Below are 22,112 nucleotides of genomic sequence, written 5' to 3' on the forward strand. Positions count from 1 at the left end.
AAAGTCAATAAAAATAAAAGCAGTGAAAAAGAATAAAAAAGAGAATCAGAGGGAAAGAAAGATCTATCTAAATCTGGGGTATATTTTGAATAATATACAATATTTTTTTTAAAATAAAAGAAGAAAGAGAAAGGAAAAATTTTACAAAGCCATTCCAGAAAAAGTCCATCTTATAAAACATAGTTTAATTCTAGTCTTTTAGTCCTTATTTATGTCAGACCACCTCTTAGTGGATGTTTGGTTTCCTGTGCTGAGACTTAGAAAAATTATCCTGTGGTTAGAAAATAGCATATTCTCAAGACGGTTGACTGAAAAGACTATTTTTTTGGCTTACTATTTTTTACAACAAATTTTACTTTAAAAAGAGAGTGAATTAATCAGATTTGAGATGAACTCTCACTGGTAGAACTATAGTGGATATATTCCATCTGCTTAAAAAAGAAAATGGATCAGCTTGAAAAGGATTTTTTATAGAAGCAATTGACAGGAAGAATAGGGCCTGAAATAAAAACCAGTTTTTGATCTGTTAAAAAAAAAAAAAAAAAGAAGGAAAGAGAAAAAATTAAGAATACTTGCGTGGGGGGAGGGGGGGATTTCATAAAACACAGGCATGTGCCCAAGTTAGACTACAGAGGAAAGTCTGAACGACATCAACAAGGGAAGCATTCCTGGGGAAAACTAATGCCAGGCACTCTTAATGGTTAATTTACTAAAATAAAAAAGTAAACAACTATTCATTTGTTGAGGCTTACAACATTATAGACACTTGTAATACCAGACCTTCAAGAAAAAGAAAAATCTCAAAAAAATGTTTAAAAGACAAATTATGGAAAAGACTGTAAACATTAGAACATTTTAACTTACGTGAGGTAGATGAAAAGAGAAAATGAAGTATGACTATGTAACATGTTATTGCTTTCAATCACTAATGTTAGAAAGTAAGAAACTGTTAGGATCATACCTCTTAGAACAAATGGAAGATAGTCCCAAAATGTACAAAACAGTGAATTTCAGCTTTTAAGAAATTCTAATCAAATGTGTAAAAATTCCCCCCAAAATGTTCAATCAAATATTTAAGTTTGATAGGCTATCACGCTTTTATTACTGACACTACACTTGCAATATTTAAACATCTCAAGTTTAAACAATAAAGTATGTATCATTTTTACTTTAAAAGATGCTTTTGAAGCTATAAAAAAAGCATTCTCTACCTACTTAAGGGCTCACGGGAAAACTGATGCAATATTCAAGATCTACACTAAAACAAATACATACAAAGTTCTAAATTTCATTTTATAGAAATACCATCTATTAAAGTACAAGGTGCTTTATCTCAGTGACAGGCTTAAGCTCAGCCAGGAATCAGAAAACGGGTTCCGACTGGAGGCCCAGTTCAACTTGATCATTTCATGGGCACAATAAATCATCCAAAAGCCCACCTTAAATAGCTAAAGTAGTCATAAAAATAGGCTGATGGTTACTTCACTCCAGCGATAACATAATCCTCGGTCTTATTGTTGTGGAGCAGATGTCATTATGGGTGGGGCCGACGCGCAGAGCAGCTGAAACATTTTTGTACCACCCCCCGCACACTTTCAATGGGATAGAAGGGGCTCCAAAAAGGTAAGGGGAGAGCTCTCAACGATCAATTCCTACTAGAAATAAGGAAGTTTTGATGTGGTCGTGGTACCCGTAAAGACCACAATGAGATTTAAAAAATCCCCCATGATTAACTCCTACCCTGGAAAAGAGATCTTCCCTTTCTCCCCTCCCCTGCCGGCTCCTCCTTGGGACACTTGGCTGAGTCTTTCTTTCTCTCCTTCCCACGCTGAGGTGAGGCTGCACGCAAGCCGGGGACGCCTGTTTTTCTCTTCGCGCGGAGGGAACTCTGCGGGTAGGAACCCTCGGTGGCAGGAAGGGAGCGGGGTGCGATGTGGGGAGGCGGGAAAGCTCGCCAGGGACGAGCGGCCCTTGGGGTGGGAAAAGGCACGCGGACTACGGAGGAGCCGGCCGAGGAGGCCGAGGTGACGAGGGAAATCTCCCGGCTCGGAGCTGGGACCGGACGCTTCCAGCGGGCCACAGTCGCTCTCGGCCTAGCGGGGCTAGCGTTCCGCGTTCCACCGGGGCGGCAGGGAGCTTAGAGAGGGTAAACCGCGCCTCGCACTTGCCTGGGACCGGGTGACCAATAACTGGTAATAGTCTTTGCTCGGCGCTGGGCCTTGTCCTACAATTTCGAACAGAGTCTCCGGCAGCCACGACGCCATCTTGGGACGCCACCGCCGTCGCTAAGACAACCAGGAAGGGGCGGGGCTTGATTGGGGTCATGGGGCCAAAGCCCTAGTTTAAATCGAACCCGGTTTTGAGCTAGCAGGGGGTTTCTTCCTTAGGGTGATGGCCCCTTCTCCCAAGAGCCAGAGGGAACACTGATCCGTGAGATTTCCACCCTCAGGTCCCCGGTGACCCGAAGGGGAATTAGTTCCTGCTGCCACGGAGGGGAGGGGGTGACCCCGGCGGAGGGATATCAAGCGGAGCCCCACATTCCCCTTCCTGGTCCCTCGAAGGGATCGGGAGGAGAGCTCAGGCCGCTGGGAGAGTCACGCCGGGCGGTGGGGGAGGGAGGGGCGATGTGATGAGTTGCGTGTAGGCAGCGGGGCCTTACCCGCGGACGAGCCCGTGAGCCGGAGGCAGCGGGCAAAGTAGTTCCCGGAGGGTGTTGGAACGGGCGGGGAGGGAGGCGGCGCGGGCGGAGGCGCACGCCGGCCGCGGTGCTGCGGCTCAGCTGATAATTGAAGGGACCCGAGGAGCCGCCGCCGCCGCCGCCGCCGGGGGGGGGTGGGGGGAGCGAGTGGAAGTTACTGCCGCGCCACCGAGTCCGGACCGGAGACTTTGGGGCCCAACTAGGTAATTGGGGCGCAGGTCTGAGTGGCCGGGCCAGGCTTGGGGGAGGGGGTTGTACGAGGGGGTGAGGGGCTGGGGGGGGGCGGCGAGGGGGGGGGGGTGGGGAGGAGCTGGAACAGAAAGTCCCAGGAAGCCCGGTTGTGTCATCGCCGCGATTCGGCCCCCGCTCGGCCTGCTCCCGGCGGCGGCGGGGCCGCGGAAGGACCGGGTCGGGGGTTGACGGGCGAGACGCTCGAGGGAGACCGGGGCCGGGCGGGAGCGGGGGGGTGGGGGGGAAGGAGGGTTCGCTGGGTCCCCGCTCAGGCCCCCCGCGATGAAGAGGGCCCTTCACGGAACCGGGGTAAGGCGTGCGGGTCTTGGGGAGCCCGGTGGTGGCCGGGGGGGCCGGAAGTGGGCTTTGGAGCTTGGAGGGCCTCTAGGAAGCGAGAAAGTGGGGGGCCGGAAGTGCAGGTGGGGGGTGTGAAGACGGCAAGGGTTCCCCGGAAATGGGATGGGGGGCCCGGAAACCGGGAGAGGAGAGGCTCCAGGGCCGGGGACGGCCCGGAAATGGAAACTAGGGAGCAGCTCGAGTGACAACAGTTGTGGGAAGCGAGGGTCAGAGGAGGGAGAGGCCGGAGTGACTTTAGACCGCAGTAAGGGGTTTCCTGCCAAGGGGGAGGGTTGTGGGCGGGCGAGCCCGGAGACGGGGTCTGCGCTGGGCTGTTTCTTTAGCCGTGGGAAGTTGAGGCTGAGCGAGGATGACGACGAGACGGGCGTGCAGGGGGGCTGGAAAAGAGGCCGAGAAACTTGGCTGAGAGGAGCAGAGCATGCTTCTAAATAGATCAGGATGGAAATGGGGGGTGGGGGTTCAGGACTTGGGAGGGGGGTGGACCAATTGTCACTCCAATCGTATTAGTATTCAAAGCGAGTCAGGCGATTAATTTATTTATATGTGGATTACATAAAACCTATTATATCGTTTGCCCATTCAGTTCACCCTCTCCTCCATCCTCCTCCATAGTGAGTGGGTTTTTAGTTCAGAAACAAGTTAGAGGGGACTTCAAATAACGAAGGTTGGAAAATCCCCAATCCTGTCCTTCGTGGCGCTTCCTTCCTCAGAAGAACAGAAATCCTTAATTTGCTACAGGGGAGAAAATAAAGATTTAAAAACACATGCAAATCGGGAGGAAATAACGCATTTGAACGGCCGGGGCGGGTTTGGGGGGGGGGGAGGGACGGGAGGGGAATTGGTTACCCTTGTGTGGTAAGGAGAGAACGGAAGGGGCTGCTCCTAAACCCTTAAGACAGGTTGGTTGGTTTTTGATAACGTCGTTTTACTTTGGGGACGGTTAGCTTAAGCATCGTGTCTGGCGGTGGGTATAGTTTAATTGCTTCGTTAGTTAATTGAAGGAGGGACTGTGGCAGTGAGTAAACGTTCGTGTGTGAGGGGTGCGGGGGGTACGTTTAATAGCGCAGCGAACGTGTTCTGAGTGGCCGTCTAACTGCTCCCCTGCTGTCTCCTTTCCTAGTCGGCCTTCCCCGGATCCTGCCTGGGTTGCCAAATCACCCGATCCCCGGGCTTTACTCCGTTTTGTAGGCCCTTTAGTGCTGTGTTCAACTTTCTATTGCTCTCCAGTGTCTCTATAGATATTTTTGGCATTTCATTTTTTAATGACCCAGGAAGTGGAGGCTGAGGATCTCCTCTCTAAAAACAAAACAAAACAAAAAATATAGGGTGGAAAGTTGAAAGAGCTATTGAGTGGGGCAAAAAACCGACGCTCTGAACAAAGGTCCTAGTTGTTGGAGGAAAAGGCAAGAGGCCTATATATGAGGCCTGTGTGTGTGTGTCGCATTTACACGGGGTGGGGGGTGTGTGTGTGGAGGGAGCAGCTAGGATTGAGGAATGGCCTTATCAGATTTAGAGACAATAAGTTGCAGATGGCTTTATTGAGATTTATTTTCATACTTAGATTATGCAAAAAGATCAGTATTGGGAATTTGAGAGTAAACACAATTTCCAGTTCTTCATTTTGAAACAACCCTGCTCCATGTTCAGCCCCAGAAAGATTGAATTGGGCTTTTAACATCATCTTTGTGAGATTGTTGGCAGAGTTTTTATTTCATTTATTTTATGCTTAAGAGAGCATATTAACATGGTTGGAGGTTGAGGTTGTGGGCTTTGTTCACATCTGCCTTTCTATGAATGTGCCAGTATCCGTAAGAATTTAAGGACTGTAATAAACATTATCATTGTTTCTATTCCATTCCCAGTTTTTAAGGAGTTTGAGTGGTTTTTAAGTCTGCTCTGCTGACAATTACTGTTTTAAGTTTGTGTCGTGAACAGGCTTTTTGTTTTAGTTTTTCATTTACTTTCTAAGTTTTAGAATACTTCAGGCAGTTAGAGTTCTAGAAGCTGCTCAACTAAAATAATTATTTTAAAAAAGTGAAAGGGATGCTAGGCCAGTGTAAAATCAATGCTTTCACCTAGCAAAGTAAATTTGAAGTAATGTTTACTTTTCCATTCTAACTTTTAAGATTACTGGGTTAATGTTATCTACGGAAGATTTTATGATCCTATTTTAATCACATCATCCCAGCAAAGAGACACAAACTCATGGGAATTCACACACTGACAGTAGCTGTGTGACCTTGAGCTTTTCACTTATCCTATCTGGTCTCCAGTTAATCTGTAAAATGGGGATGGGCAGTCACTATCTTACCTCACTGGGTGGTGGTGAGACCCAGTGGATACAATGGCTGCGAGAAATTACAAACTGCTAAATAAGTGTAATATATTATCATTAGTTTTAGAAAATTACATTTGCTGTTTGAGGCCATTAAGAACACTTAGAGCTTTTCACCAGCGATGGTGAAGGGTGGGGGGGGGGGCGGTGACCTTGATGTAAGGTAAGTTACAGCAGCTTATTTTTTGAAACTGCTGTTAAATTGGTAGTGGGACTTGGCCCCAATTTCTGTTAAGTTACTCTTGGGTTGGTTGGTTGATTGGTAGGTTTTGGTTTTGGTTTTTGGTGTTTTGCATCAGCATGGTAGATTTCTACCATACTTTCTCCTGAAGAAATTTGTTAATCATATTTAGAGAAATTTCTTCACATTTTCATTATCGATAACACATGTACCTGTTTCGCCTCGTGCCTCTTACGGAATTGACTTTATAATGTCAGAGTCTACAATGAAGGGAAAACCTTGCCAAATCTATTTTTTTTTTTTTTTTACAGAATTTAGGGAGGAGGTGTTTTGTTTTTTTCTTTTAGGTGGATGATGATCTTTTTGAGCAAATAGAATACCAGTTGCCCTTTTATTTTTCCATTTGCTGAGGAAATTTGATGGACTCAGGTTGAAAAAAGCAACCTGTTTGTTGCTTTTCATCTTCTCTCAGGTTCCTGTTACTGCCAGACTGACCTGCACTTTTCCTTTATTTAAACCATTTTAGGTTCACTTCAGCTCACCCCTTCCTAGCACTTCCTCAAACCCTGCCATCCCAGGATCTTTCCCATTTATTTTTTGGTTATCTAAATAGGCTCCATTTTGGGATTATAGTGTTAGATTTGTTGACATGCGTTGCGTTTGTTTCCTGACTGGATTATAGGTTTCCCCAAGTCCAGGATTATCTTGTATCGGCTGTGTTTTGCATGAAGGTGCACTCATGAGCCTCACTGAAAATAACACCCATTTTCCTTCCCACTCCAAACCAATAATGTTAACCTAGTCTTGCTGACTATGCAACCAATCTTCCTGCTTGGAAAGTTTCTTGGTCTCAACAGATTCCTCAGGATGCTATTTGCTTTGGTGATCCCAGCCTCTTCATATGTTCCTGACTGCTGGAAAGGGCTTAACAGTAAGAAAGAATCTGATGGATATTATACAATAAGTATAATCTGTCAATTGTAATGTAATCTTGGTGCTTGTAGTTCTTAACATTTGACATGAGCTTTACATTTGTGTATTTTCTTTCGTTGCCTCTGTATAGTTCAAACAGCTGTGTCACAGATTTCTTGAAGGCACAAACTCCTAGCAGTTGTTCTTTATAATCTCTGCCTGGTTTGCTGGGTTACTCTGACACATAGTGGGTGCTTGCTGCTACTTAACAGTAAATAGGTAAGTATACTTCTGCTGAACCAGTCTCTTGATTTTTTTAAGTAAAATTTAACTTGGCCAGTGTCCTGGATTTTCAAAAATGCAGTTCTTTAATTAAACCCAATATCCTAACTTGATTTTAGGTTATTGGCAAAAGAAGTTGTTTCCTAGGCTGAAATAAGTCTGCTTTGTAGTTCTTCTCTGAGGCCTTTCAGCTTTGGGTTGGGATTCTTACCGTTTCATTAAACTGGATTGGCCAGAAGAAAAAGGAACTTGTCCGTTATTCAGACCTACCTATTTTGTCTGAGTGTGCAGAAGCTATTGGTAAATAGTTCTGCAGCTCTGTTTGAATTAAAACATCATGTTAGTGGACTAGAGTGAAAAACACTGCCAGGTACCCTGTCCTCTCATTAGTGAACAGCACTGTTCAAGTGAACATCTGATTTGAGTGTAGACTTGGGCTGCAATCTTGACTGCCTTTTCCTCTGTCTTTGTGACCTTGGACAAATAATTTAACCTTTGTGAGTTTCAAGTACCTAATCTGAGCGTGGCTAATTGCCACCTAGATTTAATTGTCATTTGTATGCTAGACACTACTTAGGAGATTAGGCTCCAAAGCTAGATTGGAACACAGGGCTCTTCCTCCACTGGTTCATTGCAGCACTGACCATTGCCTCATTTGTTAACACTCTTCTACCTAGAGCATACTTCTGTTACATATGTAGACTTGAAAGTCTTTGAGTATATCATATTCCTTAGTCGATTATGAATTCTTTAAAGCCAGTCCTTCCCCTTTTTAATCCCTAGTATCTATATCTAGCACAGTGTCTGGCCTATAATAAGGAATCTTTGAATGCTTCTTGGAGGAGTAAGTCTTGTGAGAATAAAATATTACTGTAAGTGAAAATACTTTGTAAGGGTTTAATGTCTGTCTCGTTTTGACAAACATTTTGAATCATAGTTAATCCTAAAAATGATTATAGAAGTTTTCTTTTTCATCTGTTGATATGTATTTTAGAGACTGCAAGTTATTTTAAATCACATATGAAAAAAATCAGGACAAGCCATTTATATTCTGTGATTGGCCCTTGTTTACATATAATAGTTGATCATTTAAATGCTAGATTGAGGCCCTAAATAGATTTTGACATAATGTGTGTATTAAGTACAAAGCTGAGTTTTATACCTCATTTGAGTTTATTTTTGTTTTGTTTTTAGAAAGGATGTACTTCTATAAATTTGGGTTACTACCCAGTGCATACTTTGAAGGTTATTTATAAGCTGAAGTGTCTATCAGCAAGCCTTCAAGACTTGAAGTTAAAGCATTTCAATGTGTATTTTAATCAACTTGTTGGCTGTGGTAACCAATGAGTTCTACCCTGACTTCAAAACTCCTACTCATTCCACCCGTGGGCAGCATTCTGAATAAATAGATGTACCTTGTGCTATAACTTCTTAAGGTCAAATTAACTCAATTCGAAGTCCTTATCGTGGTAAACGTATGTGATGCCCTGGAAAACCCAAAATGAATTTTTTCAGGTAGCCCTTCTGAAATTCACTGTTGAGTTGTAATTTAAGCTGTTTTGTGTCCTTAAAGAGCAGGTTTGTGGAGGTCATATGGAGCCCCCCCCCCCCCCCCGCCCCCTTTTGTGAATCTTCCTGAAAACCAAGTGTTTGTAGTTTCCTCGTAAGTAGTAAATGTATGAACATGCTGTAACTTCTGCTACGGCCCCAGTATTTTTTAATCTTGTCTGTGTTGCGCCCTGGGCTGGATGTGGGCAGGTTGAGCTGTTCATTCCTTCTGCACACACTCCAGGAACCTCAGCATTCTTGCCTGGACTTTGACTGTTGAGTCCACCTGGACTGATACCCTTCTCTCATCTTGTATCTCTTGTAGTGACATTTACACATTTAACTTTTTCTTTGGGTAGCTACTGTAAGAGTTTTACTCTTCACTTCTTTCTTCCATAACGTTTTACTAGTTACTGCTTTCACCATCTGCCTTAAATAATTAGTTGCTTACTTCTTCTTAAGTAAATTTTTGGCTTCTTGTGCTAAAGGTTTAATTTTTCCATGCCCACAGTGGCTGGCACAGGGCTCCTAACCTGCATGGTATATGGGCAGGGATAGAGTTCGTTTCGGCGACACATTGGGAGACTATATTACGAAGTATTATTAGCACCATTTGCCATGGTTTCTGTCTGCTTGCTTATTTTCGTTTGTCAGGGTTTGGTAGCTGAGTATAGGATGCTAGAATATAAATTTTTCAGAATTAGGTTCATTAAAATACGCACTTAAGGGACTGATAAGACACTAGACCATTTTACTGACTTTGTGATGTTAGGTTTAGCATTTGAGAATTCTGTTTACCAGTAGATAAAAGCATATTTATCGATACGTATTTATCAAGTGCTACTGTGTGCCAGGTCTCTGCTGGGAGGAATACAGAAGGTTCCTGTCCCGAGTTTTTGTTTCATTTAGTTGAAAAACACTTCTCAGACTTGGTAGCTATATATAGTATAGCGTTTAGCATCCAGAAGTATCCCGTAGATATTCTAAATGCAGGTTTTCTACGTTTAGGAAACCTGATATGAGAATCTAAATTAAGAAACAGGAGAATTAGGGCACAAAATTTGGCTTTGCCGAATAAATTGTTGGAAGTACTTTCAGCGTGCAGATATTTCCTCAGCAACTAATCCGTGTGCCTTTCTGGTCCCATACCAGGTTTGCCTTCTTGAAGAGTGCGGAGGAGAAATAGGTGATTTATAAAAGATCTCTTACGTTGGAATGTCCTTTACTGTAAACGAGTTCAAACTATGATAGTAGAACACAACATTTAACATTGTGCATGTTTGTTACTAAGTACAAAGTTGAGTTTTTTATACAGTGGGCCCTCGGAGGTTTAGAGAGAGATTCAGTCCTAGGTTGCAGTTACTGAGGAAGACTTGCTACTTGAACTGGCCTTGATCGTTTGGGTAGGTAGAGAAGAGTGGGTAACTTGCAAAGGTGTAATTGAGGCGAGGGGCTGATGGGAAGCTAAACTGGCCCTTTGCAGTAGAGGATCCATATTTATGAACTGACAGAAAATTCAGGCTGTGTTGATTGAGGTTCTTAAATGGGAGATCAAGAAATTAGCTTTAACAAATAGACATGTTGACTTTATTGTTAATCCCTGAGTAGGCTGTGACAACGTGAAAAAAGCGTATGGGCACATTTACTTTGTAGGTGAACTGCAAAGAAAAAGTGCTTTTAGATTTTATTTGTCTTTCAAGGAAATTGCTTCCCTTTCTAGGACTGTATGTTGTAGGCGTGTTTGTGGTAAGTTTTGGGGTGATAGAAGCCGTGGAGGTAAAACTTGTTGTTTAGTGTCCCTACTTAGTAGTTAGAATACTTCCAGTAAATAAGCAGGCGATGTCTAAAGGACTCCTGTTGCTCCTGTCCAGTCATGGAATCTTCAGTGGAAGCTGGCAATCATTTTGTCTTAACACATTCGTCTATTGTTTATTCAGAGATTTTTTCTTTTTAAATTCAGGGTACTGTTCCAGAATTAATAACATGACTTTTTGTGAGTTACTCAGTAATGTCAGGTGTAAAAGAAACTTCTGCTAAACATCTAATGGAGTAAAAGAGAAAATGATGCTTTTAAAAAAGCACGTTGTGGCTTAAGCATTTACATACTTTTAAAAAGTGCAAATTAATACTACCTGTTTCATCAAGCTAAATATCTTGGTAAAATATTTGCATTACACTCCAGTTGATGTATTAGTAGACTGTTACACCTTTTTCAAGAGTAGGCAAGATAGGATTTCAAAATTGGGAAATGAAGTTAGATGGTGACTGGAGGGAACTGAAGATGCAGAGAATAATACTTTCATTCAGGGGTCCGGTGGCAGTAACATTTAGCTTTCTTCCAGCAGCTTTTCTTTCTAGAATATTCTTGTAGACTTTGCTCACTGCAGTTTGCATTCATTTTATTTTTATGGGGAAATAGCAGAGATGCTAGCAGTTAGTGCAAATTCATGAATTAAATACCTGTTCAAGTTATAGAGTGCAAAATTTGTGGGGTCTTGTGGACTGTAGAATAGAGACATTTGTGAAGGCTGTGTATTTTACTGCTACAAGAGACATGGGTGTTTTTTAATGTAAGGTATTCATGCAGCTTTCTAATTTTTCCTTTAGTAAACCTATATTTCCATTTCTTCTACCCACTTGGGGAAAGCAGCCTCGTCTCAGAAGGGAGTTAGGGACTTGACATCTCCCCCTCCATCCCTGACCTGCAAGCATTTCTGCCTTCCTCCCAGTAGATGGCAACAATTAGGCTGATTTTCGAGAAGAGTCAGTAGTTCTTACCTTTGTGATCAGACTTGCTCCTAATTATTTCTCAAGTGTCTTTAGGAACTTTAGTGTTGATTTACGTATTTTGACGTCAGCATACTTTTCTCAGAAAACTAAACTGTCCGTTGCAGAGTTCATTCTTTTTCTACTTTACTCTTCACCCCGTCTTTAAGTTTGCCCTTCCAGTTGCTGCTATGAGGTAAGACTTGGGGAATTTCAGCCTTTGGTGTGGCCGTGTAAGATAATCTGCTTCTGCCTCTGAACCATCTAGTATTACTTTTCAGCTGCCTGTATATTAGGTCAGGCCATGTTTTCTCCAGGTATCTTCTCATTACACACGCTAAGTTTTCTGAAAGGAATTTCAGGAGAGATAAGACACTATCATTTGGGATCTTTGTGGTGGCACTAGTTTTAAATGATACCCAGTTTATGCTTCTTGAATCAGTTAAGGAATTGGTCAATTTAATGTTGGCTGGAATAGCAGCATTTCTTCTCGGTGGATGGGCCTCCTACTTCTGCATTTACTTCTATTCAGCGTGTGTTAGTTTTTTTGTGTGACTGAAAAAGAAAAATAAGATGATTCATAATGCACAATTAACTTTTCAGAGTTTACTATATTTAGAGATACTTAGAACTTTTTTCAGGATGCCTGCTGAGTTGATTTAAATTTTTGATGTGAGAGTAAAGGATTTGGGAAGTTTCCATATTAAGAGTTTTATAGTTAGGAACGTCCTAATCTGTAGTTCTTTTAAGGAACACATAGAGACTTAGCAAAACAATAGTTCTAAAAAAAAATTCTGCAATCATGTCTGTTTTATGGTCCAGTATTAGAATCCTGGTCCAGTAGAAAAAATTATGTTGGTTTCAGCAACTGCTGTACTCACACCTAGAAAAATACTCATGTAAAGACATTTTTGCTCTCAGTTAAGGTAGTCTGAAGTCAGCAGCGGGCATAGAAGTAATGTGTACAAATAATCAAAGGGTATGTATTAATAAATATTTTTGAATACTACTGACTTAAAGTCCTAGATCAAGATTTGGGATTCTGAAGATATGTAAGATGACCGCATTTAACTCTAAAATCAATTCCATGTTGTATTTCTGATGTGGCTTTCACTATAGATATGTATAATATAGCCTTAGCAGTCATGGTGTGGGAGATTAATGGGATAAAAATAAAGAAAAAGGCCTTATGAATCATAGCGACCAACCTCTCTTGCATTCTTCCCTTAGCTCAGTGGTGTGTAGGTCAGTATCCAGGGGGCTGGGATGGGAAATGAAGAGGTGGGTGGGGTGGGGATGGATAGGTAAGTGGGTAAATAGAAGAGAGTTGGACATTCTAGACCAGAAGTGTAATGAAGGTGGGTGAGTGTCTGTGTCAGAAGAGGATGTCATTTTTGGTGGCCAAGGAGAGTTAATTGTACTGAGTAAATACATTCTAGATTCTGTGTTTGTTTTAATAGTTTTTTTGCCCCACGACATTACATAGGCAGAATGTACCATATTCTTCCTATGCTTTGAGTATCCTATGCTTTGAGTATCCCTATGCTTTGAGTTATTCATAACCCCAACTGGGATAACAGGGATTATATAAATATAGTATAATGGAAAATGAGATGGAAGTATGAGTCAATTAATCAGTGCATACATTTACATGAACATTTCTCTTTTTAAAGTTGGCATTTTTATCATGAAACTTCAGTCAGTTTCCTCGGACAATTTTGCTTTTTTATGGCTATACACCTTTACATATGTTGAAGGCGGTGCCATATAGAAAATATGGGCCTTGAAGCCAGAAACTCTGTATTTAAGATCCTCCCTGTTCTAGCTATGTGATCTTGGATAAGTCATTTAAACTCTCTGAGACTTTGCTTTCTTTTGAATAAAATGGGTTGGTATTAGAATCTTGCATAGGTAGTGTATACTTGATAAATGGTATAGCTGCTGCTGTTGTTATATTGATGAAGAAAAAAATGCATATTAATTTGGATAGTTTAGAGGAAGGCTTATACCCTGTCTTCCAGAACCAGGGTCAGTAAACTTTTTTTATGAGGTGCGGGACAGCAAATATCTTGGGCTGTGTGGGTCATGTAGTCTCTCTGTTGCAGTTACTCTGCTGTTGTGGGGCAGAAGCAGCCACTGACTTTGTTTTTTTAAATTTTTTTTTTTTTTTTTAAACGTTTGTTTTATTTTTGAGACAGAGAGAGACAGAGCATGAACGGGGGAGGGGCAGAGAGAGAGGGAGACACAGAATCGGAAGCAGGCTTCAGGCTCTGAGCCGTCAGCCCAGAGCCCCACGCGGGGCTCGAACCCACGGACCGTGAGATCGTGACCTGAGCTGAAGTCGGCCGCTTAACCGACTGAGCCACCCAGGCGCCCCCACTGACTTTGTTTTAATGAAAGTGATCTACAGGGTGAAGCAGCGGTCCTGATTTGGCCTGTGTGCCAGTTTGCCAGCCCCCGTTCCACAGTATTACTTGCTACCTTTACTTTGTTCACAGGAATTTGAAATGGCATCTATGTGTTCTAAAGATCGTGTGATAATGTCTAAGCGATGAAGGAATTTGGTGTAAATGGCTAAGGACAAAGACTGGGATTTCATTTAAACCCCGGCTCTGATACCATTAACTTTGTGACCTTGGGTCAGTCACTTTATTTTGGCTTTAGTTTTTCCATTTGGAAAATGGGAATAATAGTAATACCTATCGTAGGCTTGTTGTGAGGATTAAATTAGTTAATGTGTAAACTGTAAAATAGTGGCTACTGGAGGATAAGTGCTCGATGTGTTCTTATTTGTTAATAATCATTCTTTTTGAGAGGAAGCATTTCTATTTTCCTTTGTCGATTGTCTAAAAAGAGGTTTGAGAAGATGGGTTTCTCTGACATCATCTTGGAATTACGTAAGTGGTAGAGTCTTAAGGTTGAAGGAGATAATTTGATAGGTTCGGTGGACTCAACAGCAAGATGAATTTGGTCCCGGTTTCCCGGTTGTTTGAACTCAAATCGGACAAGTTATTAAGGTGCAAATTATAGAAAAATCTTACTTTACAGGATTCTTTTGAGTTTGTAACGAGAGAGTGAAGTGCTTAGCACAGTACCTTGTTCACAGTGAAGTGATCAGATGGTATTTGCTATGATTACAATTTTTTGTGATTAGGTATTGGCTCCTAGAAGGAGTTTAAAAGTAGGTTTTATTCTATATAACAACTATATAATAGTCCTTTTAAATGATGGCTTATTGTCACAGTTGCTGTAAATGTCTAAAATTACAGTCAACAGGGTGTGAATTTATTGTTTTTCAGATGTTATAATTTAGGTGTTAGTAAATTTAATGGACAATTAAAATGACACTTTCAAGATTGAAAGGAAAAGTATCCTGACCTGGTCTAACATGAAGTGTTTGGAAAAGTTTTTCGGGGACCGTATGTACATCTGATCCAGGTTCAAAGATTTTATCGTTGCTAATTATAGTCTCTTTGACTAATAGTTTCAGTAAGGTCACTGTTAGATGTGTGATATGGCTTAAGGTTTTTTGTTTTGATGGCTTTTTGATATAACTTCAGACTCCTAAAAATGTTGTAAAAGTAGTGTAAAGAATATCCCATATTCCCTTTTATCCAGTTCCAAGGTCAAATTTTTATATCGTTAGAAGATAAGTCTGTTTGCTCTTTTAAAAGTTTTTTAATCAGTAAAAAGCCTTTTTTTTTTTTTTTTTAAGGAAATACATGTAAAATCGGAAAAAAGGTCAGTGCAGTGAACACTTTTTTTTTCATGTGGCTCTTTACCAGTCATTAATACACTTGTTGACTTTTCAGAATGTTGCGAATGGGTTTTGTTCCTGACTCTAGGCTATCATTACTGAACATTACTGTTGGCAGTCGGACCCTCCTAAATAGCCTGCTTTCTAAGGAATTACTTGCTTCGTACAGTGAGTGCGCCTTGCCCCTCCCTTGCTGGCTGGTGGTCTTGTATATGTTGCGGTACTCTGTGTGTTCCCCCTACTTCCCCTGGCTTTTAATATGTGTTGAGTTGCAAAATCACTTCCTAGAATTGTGCATTAAGCAAGTAAGTTCTGAGTGAAGGCTTGCGTTGCGTGGCTTTAAGAAGGTGATAATTCTGGTAGCTCATTTTAAAGATGTATTCTCAGCACTTTTTAGTGGAGGGGATCAATAAGACCTTTTAAAAAAGATACTTTAAACTGGTTTCTGAAAAGGGGACGATAAGTGAGAGCCTTATTCTGCAACAAGTAAGGGCCTATTGTGTGCCCTGAAGACCTATTGCACAAAATCTTTTGCCCTTAACTTTCAACGTATAATCTTTTTTTTTTTTCCTAAATGCCTTCTCTGCTTTTGCCTGCTATTCCTTATTAATGATTCCTTCTGTCTGTGCCTGCGTGCTTGAAGAGTCTTAGGTGAGAGGACTTAAACATTAAAAAACCCAAGAAACCCACAAAACACCTCTTCTTGGATTTATTAAAACATTTTTTTTAACGTTTATTTTATTTTTGAGAGAGACAGAGCACAGGCAGGGGAGGGGCAGAGAGAGAGGGAGACACAGAATTTGAAGCAGGCTCCAAGCTCTGAGCTGTCGGCACAGAGCCCAACATGGGGCTTGAACCCACCAACCCTGAGATCGTGACTTGAGCTGAAGTTGGACACTTAACCCACTGAGCCGCCCAGGCGCCCCCAAAACACCTCTTTTTAAAGAGTAGTCTTAGATTTATAAAAAAGTTGGAGAGCTAGTTACCTTATACTCCTCACCCTGTTTCCCTTTTCTTAAGATCTTAGCATGAGTGTATTTTTGACTCAATTAATGAGCCAGTATTGGTAGATTATTACTACCCACACTTTATTTGGATTTCCTTAGTTTTTATCTAGTGTCTTTCTGTTCCAGGATCCTGGATGGATTTTGTGAGGCATTTATTTCTGATAATAAAGTACAGTCAATAAATTTGAATTAAGAAAAATATAAAGAGAAAATTAAGAATCCGTCCATAATGTTTTTACCTGACACACCAGTGTAAACATTTTTGTGTTTTTTTTCTAGCTTTTGTTTTAATAAAAAGGGGTCCATGTTATGTTTTTCCCCATGCTGTTATATGAGGAACATTTCTCTGTTTTGTTATTCTTTATTGTTTACTTTATATTTACTTGTCTGATTGTTTTGGCAGATTTTTAAAAAACTGTTGTTAATACTTTAAGGAACGCTTTGCACTAAGTTTTAGAATGGGGGGTATTTATCCATTTGTATTAACTTGGAAAACATTCTTGTGTGTGAGAGGTGTGCATGTGTATGAGACAGGTGTGTGTGAGAGAGAGAGAGGTGTGTGTGTGTGTGTGAGAGAGAGAGAGAGAGAGAGAGAGGTGTGTGTGAGGTGTGTGTGTGTGTATGTGAGAGAGAGAGAGAGAGAGAGAGAGAGGTGTGTGTGTGTGTGTGTGTGTGAGAGAGAGAGAGAGAGAGAGAGAGAGAGAGAGAGAGGGGTGTGTGTGCACGTGGTAGCATTTGGTGGGAGAGTTAGAATGCTCCATAGGACTCCTTTCTGTCCTGCCTCTCGCCAACCTCTCTGACCTTAGCTCTTCTTTCACCTTTTAGTGGCCCTTTGTGCTGCCTGGAATGCTCTCTAGATCTTCTGTATCTGTCTCCTCATGTCTGAGGTCTTGGCTCAGAAGTTACCCCTCGAGGGGCGCCTGGGTGGCGCAGTCGGTTAAGCGTCCGACTTCAGCCAGGTCGCGATCTCGCGGTCCGTGAGTTCGAGCCCCGCGTCAGGCTCTGGGCTGATGGCTCAGAGCCTGGAGCCTGCTTCCGATTCTGTGTCTCCCCCTCTCTCTCTGCCCCTCCCCAGCTCATGCTGTCTCTCTTGGTCTCTTGAAAATAAATAAATGTTTAAAAAAAAAAAAAAAAAAAAAGAAGTTACCCCTCGAAGAGGCCTTACTTGGCCACCCTATCCGTAATACGTAATAATCCCTTTGATAGGAAGTTTCACCTGCAGGTAATAGAAAACTTGACTGGACCTTAAACAGTTCGAGGTTTATTTTTCCTCCTATGACGTGGTTCAGGTATGCAGTGGTTCCAGCAAGGATCAAACTCTTGTTTCTGCTCCGCCGCTGTTAACAAGTGGTTCTCCTGGACACTGCATAGCTGCGTCATGGCTTGAAGTCATTATGTTCATCACATTTGAGGCAGGAAGGAGATGTGGGCCTTTTTATTTATTTATTTATTTATTTATTAATGTTTATTTATTTTTGAGACAGGGAGAGACAGAGCATGAACGGGGGAGGGGCAGACAGAGAGGGAGACACAGAATCCGAAACAGGCTCCGGGCTCTGAGCTGTCGGCACAGAGCCCGACGCGGGGCTTGAACTCACGGACTGCGAGATCATGACCTGAGCCGAAGTCAGACACTCAACTGACTGAGCCACCCAGGTGCCCCCATTTTTTTTTTTTTTTTTAAAGGAAGCTCGATGCCCAGTGTGGGACTTGAACTCATAACCCCAAGATCAAGAGCTGCATGTTCTATGATCCAGCTGGCTACCTCCTGGGGCCTTTTATTTAAAATCCAGAAAGCAAAAGTATTCCTAGAGGAAGCCCAGCATATGTTACCATACCTCTTATTGGGGAAGAGCTAGGGTATACCTCTGTCAAAAACAAATATGAGTAATGGTATTGTTGTATGAAGATAGGTTTAAACCACTGATTTTTGAATTCTTTGGATCTGCAATCCATGATAAGAAATGCCCTACTTGGCATTTCCAGTGTATGTGTAGATATGTGTATGCAACTGAAATTTCACAAACAGTACTTAAGCATTAGGCACGCTATTTTCTATTTTCTATTTCATTTAAAACCTCTGATTATGATCTTTTAAGTCTGAGAATTCTTAACCTTTTTTTTGTGGTGTGGACTGCGGTAGCAGTCTTAAGCAGTACACTCCTCAAAATATTTTTAAATCCTGAAGTAATTGCATAAGACAAAAACTCCAATATATCAGAATGTTAAATCTATCTCTTAAACTGCTAAACTAGTATGTTGTCATGCAGTAATATGTTTCTTTATTTTCACTTTCAATAACATGATCTAGCAGCTGTTCAGAGTAGTGATGAGTGTAAATGATATCTTGAGGTATGTGCAACAATTGTAATGTGATAGGATAATATCTGTGATTTCTCTTGGTGCAAAGCCAAAGGTACTGCCAATAATGCTGTGGTTTGTTGCCTATTCATGATGGAGGGAAATGTTAAATTTCAGTTAGAGGTTAGTGAAATTATATTCTTTAATCCAAGTCCGTGAACTCCTGATTATGAACCCCTGGTCTTAATTGATTTCAAGGCTCTCATCATGCAGTTTGAGAAAAAATACTGGCTTTGGCCCAACCATGACTCCTCCTTTAGGGCCAGGGGAGTAGCCTACTTCCTCAGAGGTGAATGGATTTGTACCCCCCTATAAGGCAGGATTCTTTTAGCGGGGAAGAGAGTGGGGTACATGGAATTAGGGTAGGGAATGTTATCTTCTGCCTTCTCCTGCCTGTAGTCCCCCCTCCTTTATTCTTTCCAATTGTTTTAATTTTCTTCCTGCACTATCCAGTGTTACTGTTTCTGCCTCCCCAGTGGAATGTAAGTTCCTAAGGGAGAGACTGTCTATTTTTCCCTTTCTCCTAGTGCCTAAGGCCTAGGAACTAGGAAGTAGGGTAATCAAGAATTGAGCAGCTGAGTAAAACCTGTGGACTCCCCTATACCGTACAGTGAGTGTGGGCCTTGGTATCCCCCTCCTCCTCCCTTTTCCCTTCTCTCAAAGAAACAGGTGTGACTGATGTAAAGGCTCAAATGTGAGAAATTTAGGTAAAGGCCCTGCTACAAAATGCTTCACACACATGAGATGATTCTCCTGGTGGACAGGGGTGTAAAATGACTTGCGTTCATCTGGTTCCCTGCCTTGCACTTTCAGATCTGTGGGTGTATTTCAAATAGTTTGTAAGCCAGGAACAGAGATAGTTTTTCTTAATTTGTATAAGAGGAATAAAAAGAAAATTATTCAATAAAGAACTGTAGTCTAAGGACATTAATCTAAACCTCCCTGGAGTTAATAGTATGCTTGCCATCTTTACAGTTTGTTTTTTTTTTTTTTTTTAAACTTCAGGGCAATCTGCCTTTCCTTTTATTTATTTCTTTCCCTTTTATTTATTTTTATATTATTATTTTATATTATTTTTTTAAGTAGGCTTCATGCCCAGCGCCAAGCCCAACTCAGAGCTTGAACTCACAACCCTGAGGTCAAGAGTCGCAACAACTGAGCCACCCAGGCACCCCTTTCTTTCCCTTATTATTTTATTTTTTAAAATTTAGTTTTTATTTAAGTTTATTAGAGCGCACGCATGTAAGAAAGGCAGAGAAAGAGGGAGAGAGAGAATCCCAAGCAGGCTCTATGTTGTTAGCACAGAGCCCAATGTGGGGCTTGATCCCACAAACTCTGAGATCATGACCTGAGCTGAAGTCAAGAGTCGGATTGCTTAACCAGCTGAGCCACCCAGGTCCCCCTTTAAAGTAATATTTCTGACTTAAAAGACACATTAATGCCTTTTGCACAGTTGGGCTGCAAAATTCTGTTGATTGAATGCATTTTTATGAGTCTGCGTATTTGTCTTGAATATCTGCCTCTCAGTCTTTAGGGTTTGTTAAAGTTTTGTTACAAGGTAAACTAGTACTTCTTTTGGATCACTGGACTTGTGAGTCCTAGAAGAACTTCATTTGGAACAGATAAATTGGGTTTGATTGTTTTGTTTGCTTTAGAAAACGTTAATAATGCTTAAATTGATCAAGTGTGAGATACTATGAAATATAGTTGTTAGTTGTTAGTTCCTACGTAAGTACCTCTGGTTTTCATTTTATTTTTACATTTAATAGCAATGTTGGGAAACAGGAAAAAGCTATTGACTTCCTAAGCAGTGTAAGGACTATGAAGGAAGAAGGCATCATTTATTAGAGAATAGGAAGATGTATAAGTAGTGAAGAAATTGGATTATCAGTCAGATTTAGTAAATGCGTTAAAAAATAGATTCCATTATATATAGGAGTCTTTTCATTCTTAACAAATGATGATTATCTGTCTTTAAATGTCATTTGGTTTGCAGTACCTTTCAATACCTATTGGGAAGAGTCTGGCATGTTACATTTTATCTGCTGACATATATGAAGATCCCAAAGCAACAGCTTTAGAGTTTTCCTTTTTGTGCAATACTTCGGAAGGCAGGAACCACTTTCAAAGCAGAACAGAATTTTTAAAACTGCTTTATCCAGATAATGTAATTCATATGCCATACAATTCACCCATTTAAAGTCTACAGCATTTTTTTTTTTTTAACGTTTATTTATTTTTGAGACAGAGAGAGAGCATGAAAGGGGGAGGGGCAGAGAGAGAGGGAGACACAGAATCGGAAGCAGGCTCCAGGCTCTGAGCCGTCAGCCCAGAGCCCGACGTGGGGCTCGAACTCCCGGATCGTGAGATCATGACCTGAGCCGAAGTCGGTCGCTCAACCGACTGAGCCACCCAGGCGCCCCTAAAGTCTACAGCATTTTTAATATATTCAGAGTTGTGCAACCGTCACCACTGTCTACTTTCAGAACACTTTCATCGCTCCAAAATAGACCCTGTACTCACTGGATTCTGTACATTTTAGTTTAAGTTTTAGAATTGACAATTTGGAGATAATGTGCTTTCTGTTACTTAAAATCATACCAGTCTTGCCCGTTGTGTAATGTGGGACTACACATGGGAACCCCCTGTTACTTGGATTTGTCCTCCAAGGAGGGTTCATCCCATATGATAATTTTTCTATTTGAAGTTATTATTAGTTGAAGTTAAACATCCTATTAACTAGAAACTCTGCTTCTTTGTTGGCTGTAACAGTGTCACCTGAACAAGGCCGGATAGGAAACTGTTCTTGGAAGATGCCACATATACTTCAGAACCAAATTCGGAGGGCTAGTTCTCCATGGTAGGGAGCAACTTAGGAGTTCTTTCTGCTTTTCCAAGGTAGAAGTCCAACTAACCGGTAAAAATTGAATTTTTGATTGGCTTCTACAGACTAATATCCCTTTTCTTATTTAGAATTTTATACAGAATGTTTTGTTTTAAAACACACCTATTAACACACTCCACATTACTGTATCTGGAATGCGGTTTAGTTGGAAGTGTTTAGGTATGATTTCTGTCTTTGGAGTGTCTTTTGTCTTTTCTGTTGTTAAGGTGTTTTCAGACTCTCCTCTTAGACCCTAGCCGGCTATTTTCTGTTCATTCATTCATTCATTCATTCATCTATGTTCCTAAGTCCTTCTGAAGCTGTTTCTCTGTCTGAAATGCCCTCCTTGCCTTCCAGTCCCTCTCTCTTCTGGACAAATACTTGGGTTTTTTTTTGTTTTTTTTTTTTTTTTTTAAAGTTTATTTATTTTGAGAGAGAGCGCAAGTGGGATAGGGGTAGAGAGCGGGGAGAGAGAGAATCCCAAGCAGGTGTCGTACTGCCTGGGCTCTGTAGGGCACAAACTCATGAGTTGTGAGACCATGACCTGAGGTGAAACTGAGAGGCAGACACCTAACGACTGAGCGAGCCCCCCGGCTGCCCTGCAACTACCTTCTTATCCATAAGAGTTTTCCTGCTTGCATCCCTGGGAGGTGTATTGCCTCCCCTAAAGGAGGCTTGGGTTGTTCTTTTGTAACAGTTCTTCCAGTAGTAGTCTATTAGTTTTCATTCTAGGTACTTTATAGTTTGGTTTTTCATTGGTCTGAGCTTCCCAGACTTCCTTTAGGTGTTACGT

General features: G+C 41.4%; 2 protein-coding genes across 10 annotated transcripts in view; one reads left to right on the forward strand and one right to left on the reverse strand.

Annotated features, from left to right (window-relative positions):
• FBXO36 (F-box protein 36) overlaps positions 1 to 2,751 on the reverse strand; it is a 91,251-nt gene extending 88,500 nt beyond the window's left edge. For both annotated transcript variants that reach the window (XM_058702295.1, XM_058702304.1), the window contains exons 1-2: positions 2,660 to 2,751; positions 2,169 to 2,285 (exon numbers count right to left, since the gene is read on the reverse strand). In XM_058702295.1, coding sequence (XP_058558278.1) covers positions 2,169 to 2,264 — 96 coding nt within the window. In that variant the 5' untranslated portion in view covers positions 2,265 to 2,285; positions 2,660 to 2,751. The remainder of the gene's footprint in view (positions 1 to 2,168; positions 2,286 to 2,659) is intronic.
• TRIP12 (thyroid hormone receptor interactor 12) overlaps positions 1,544 to 22,112 on the forward strand; it is a 140,983-nt gene continuing 120,414 nt past the window's right edge. For 3 of the 8 annotated variants that reach the window (XM_058702287.1, XM_058702272.1, XM_058702277.1), the window contains exon 1: positions 2,782 to 2,901. The gene's annotated coding sequence lies outside the window, so the exon portion shown is untranslated. Of the gene's footprint in view, positions 1,624 to 1,829; positions 1,895 to 2,781; positions 2,902 to 3,145; positions 3,239 to 3,394; positions 3,531 to 6,427; positions 6,734 to 6,865; positions 6,994 to 22,112 lie in introns of those variants that run through there. The other 5 variants (XM_058702224.1, XM_058702266.1, XM_058702245.1 and 2 more) reach the window with 5 other exon arrangements.

Source organism: Neofelis nebulosa, chromosome 2, assembly GCF_028018385.1.
Source record: "Neofelis nebulosa isolate mNeoNeb1 chromosome 2, mNeoNeb1.pri, whole genome shotgun sequence".
Taxonomy (NCBI): domain Eukaryota; kingdom Metazoa; phylum Chordata; class Mammalia; order Carnivora; family Felidae; genus Neofelis; species Neofelis nebulosa.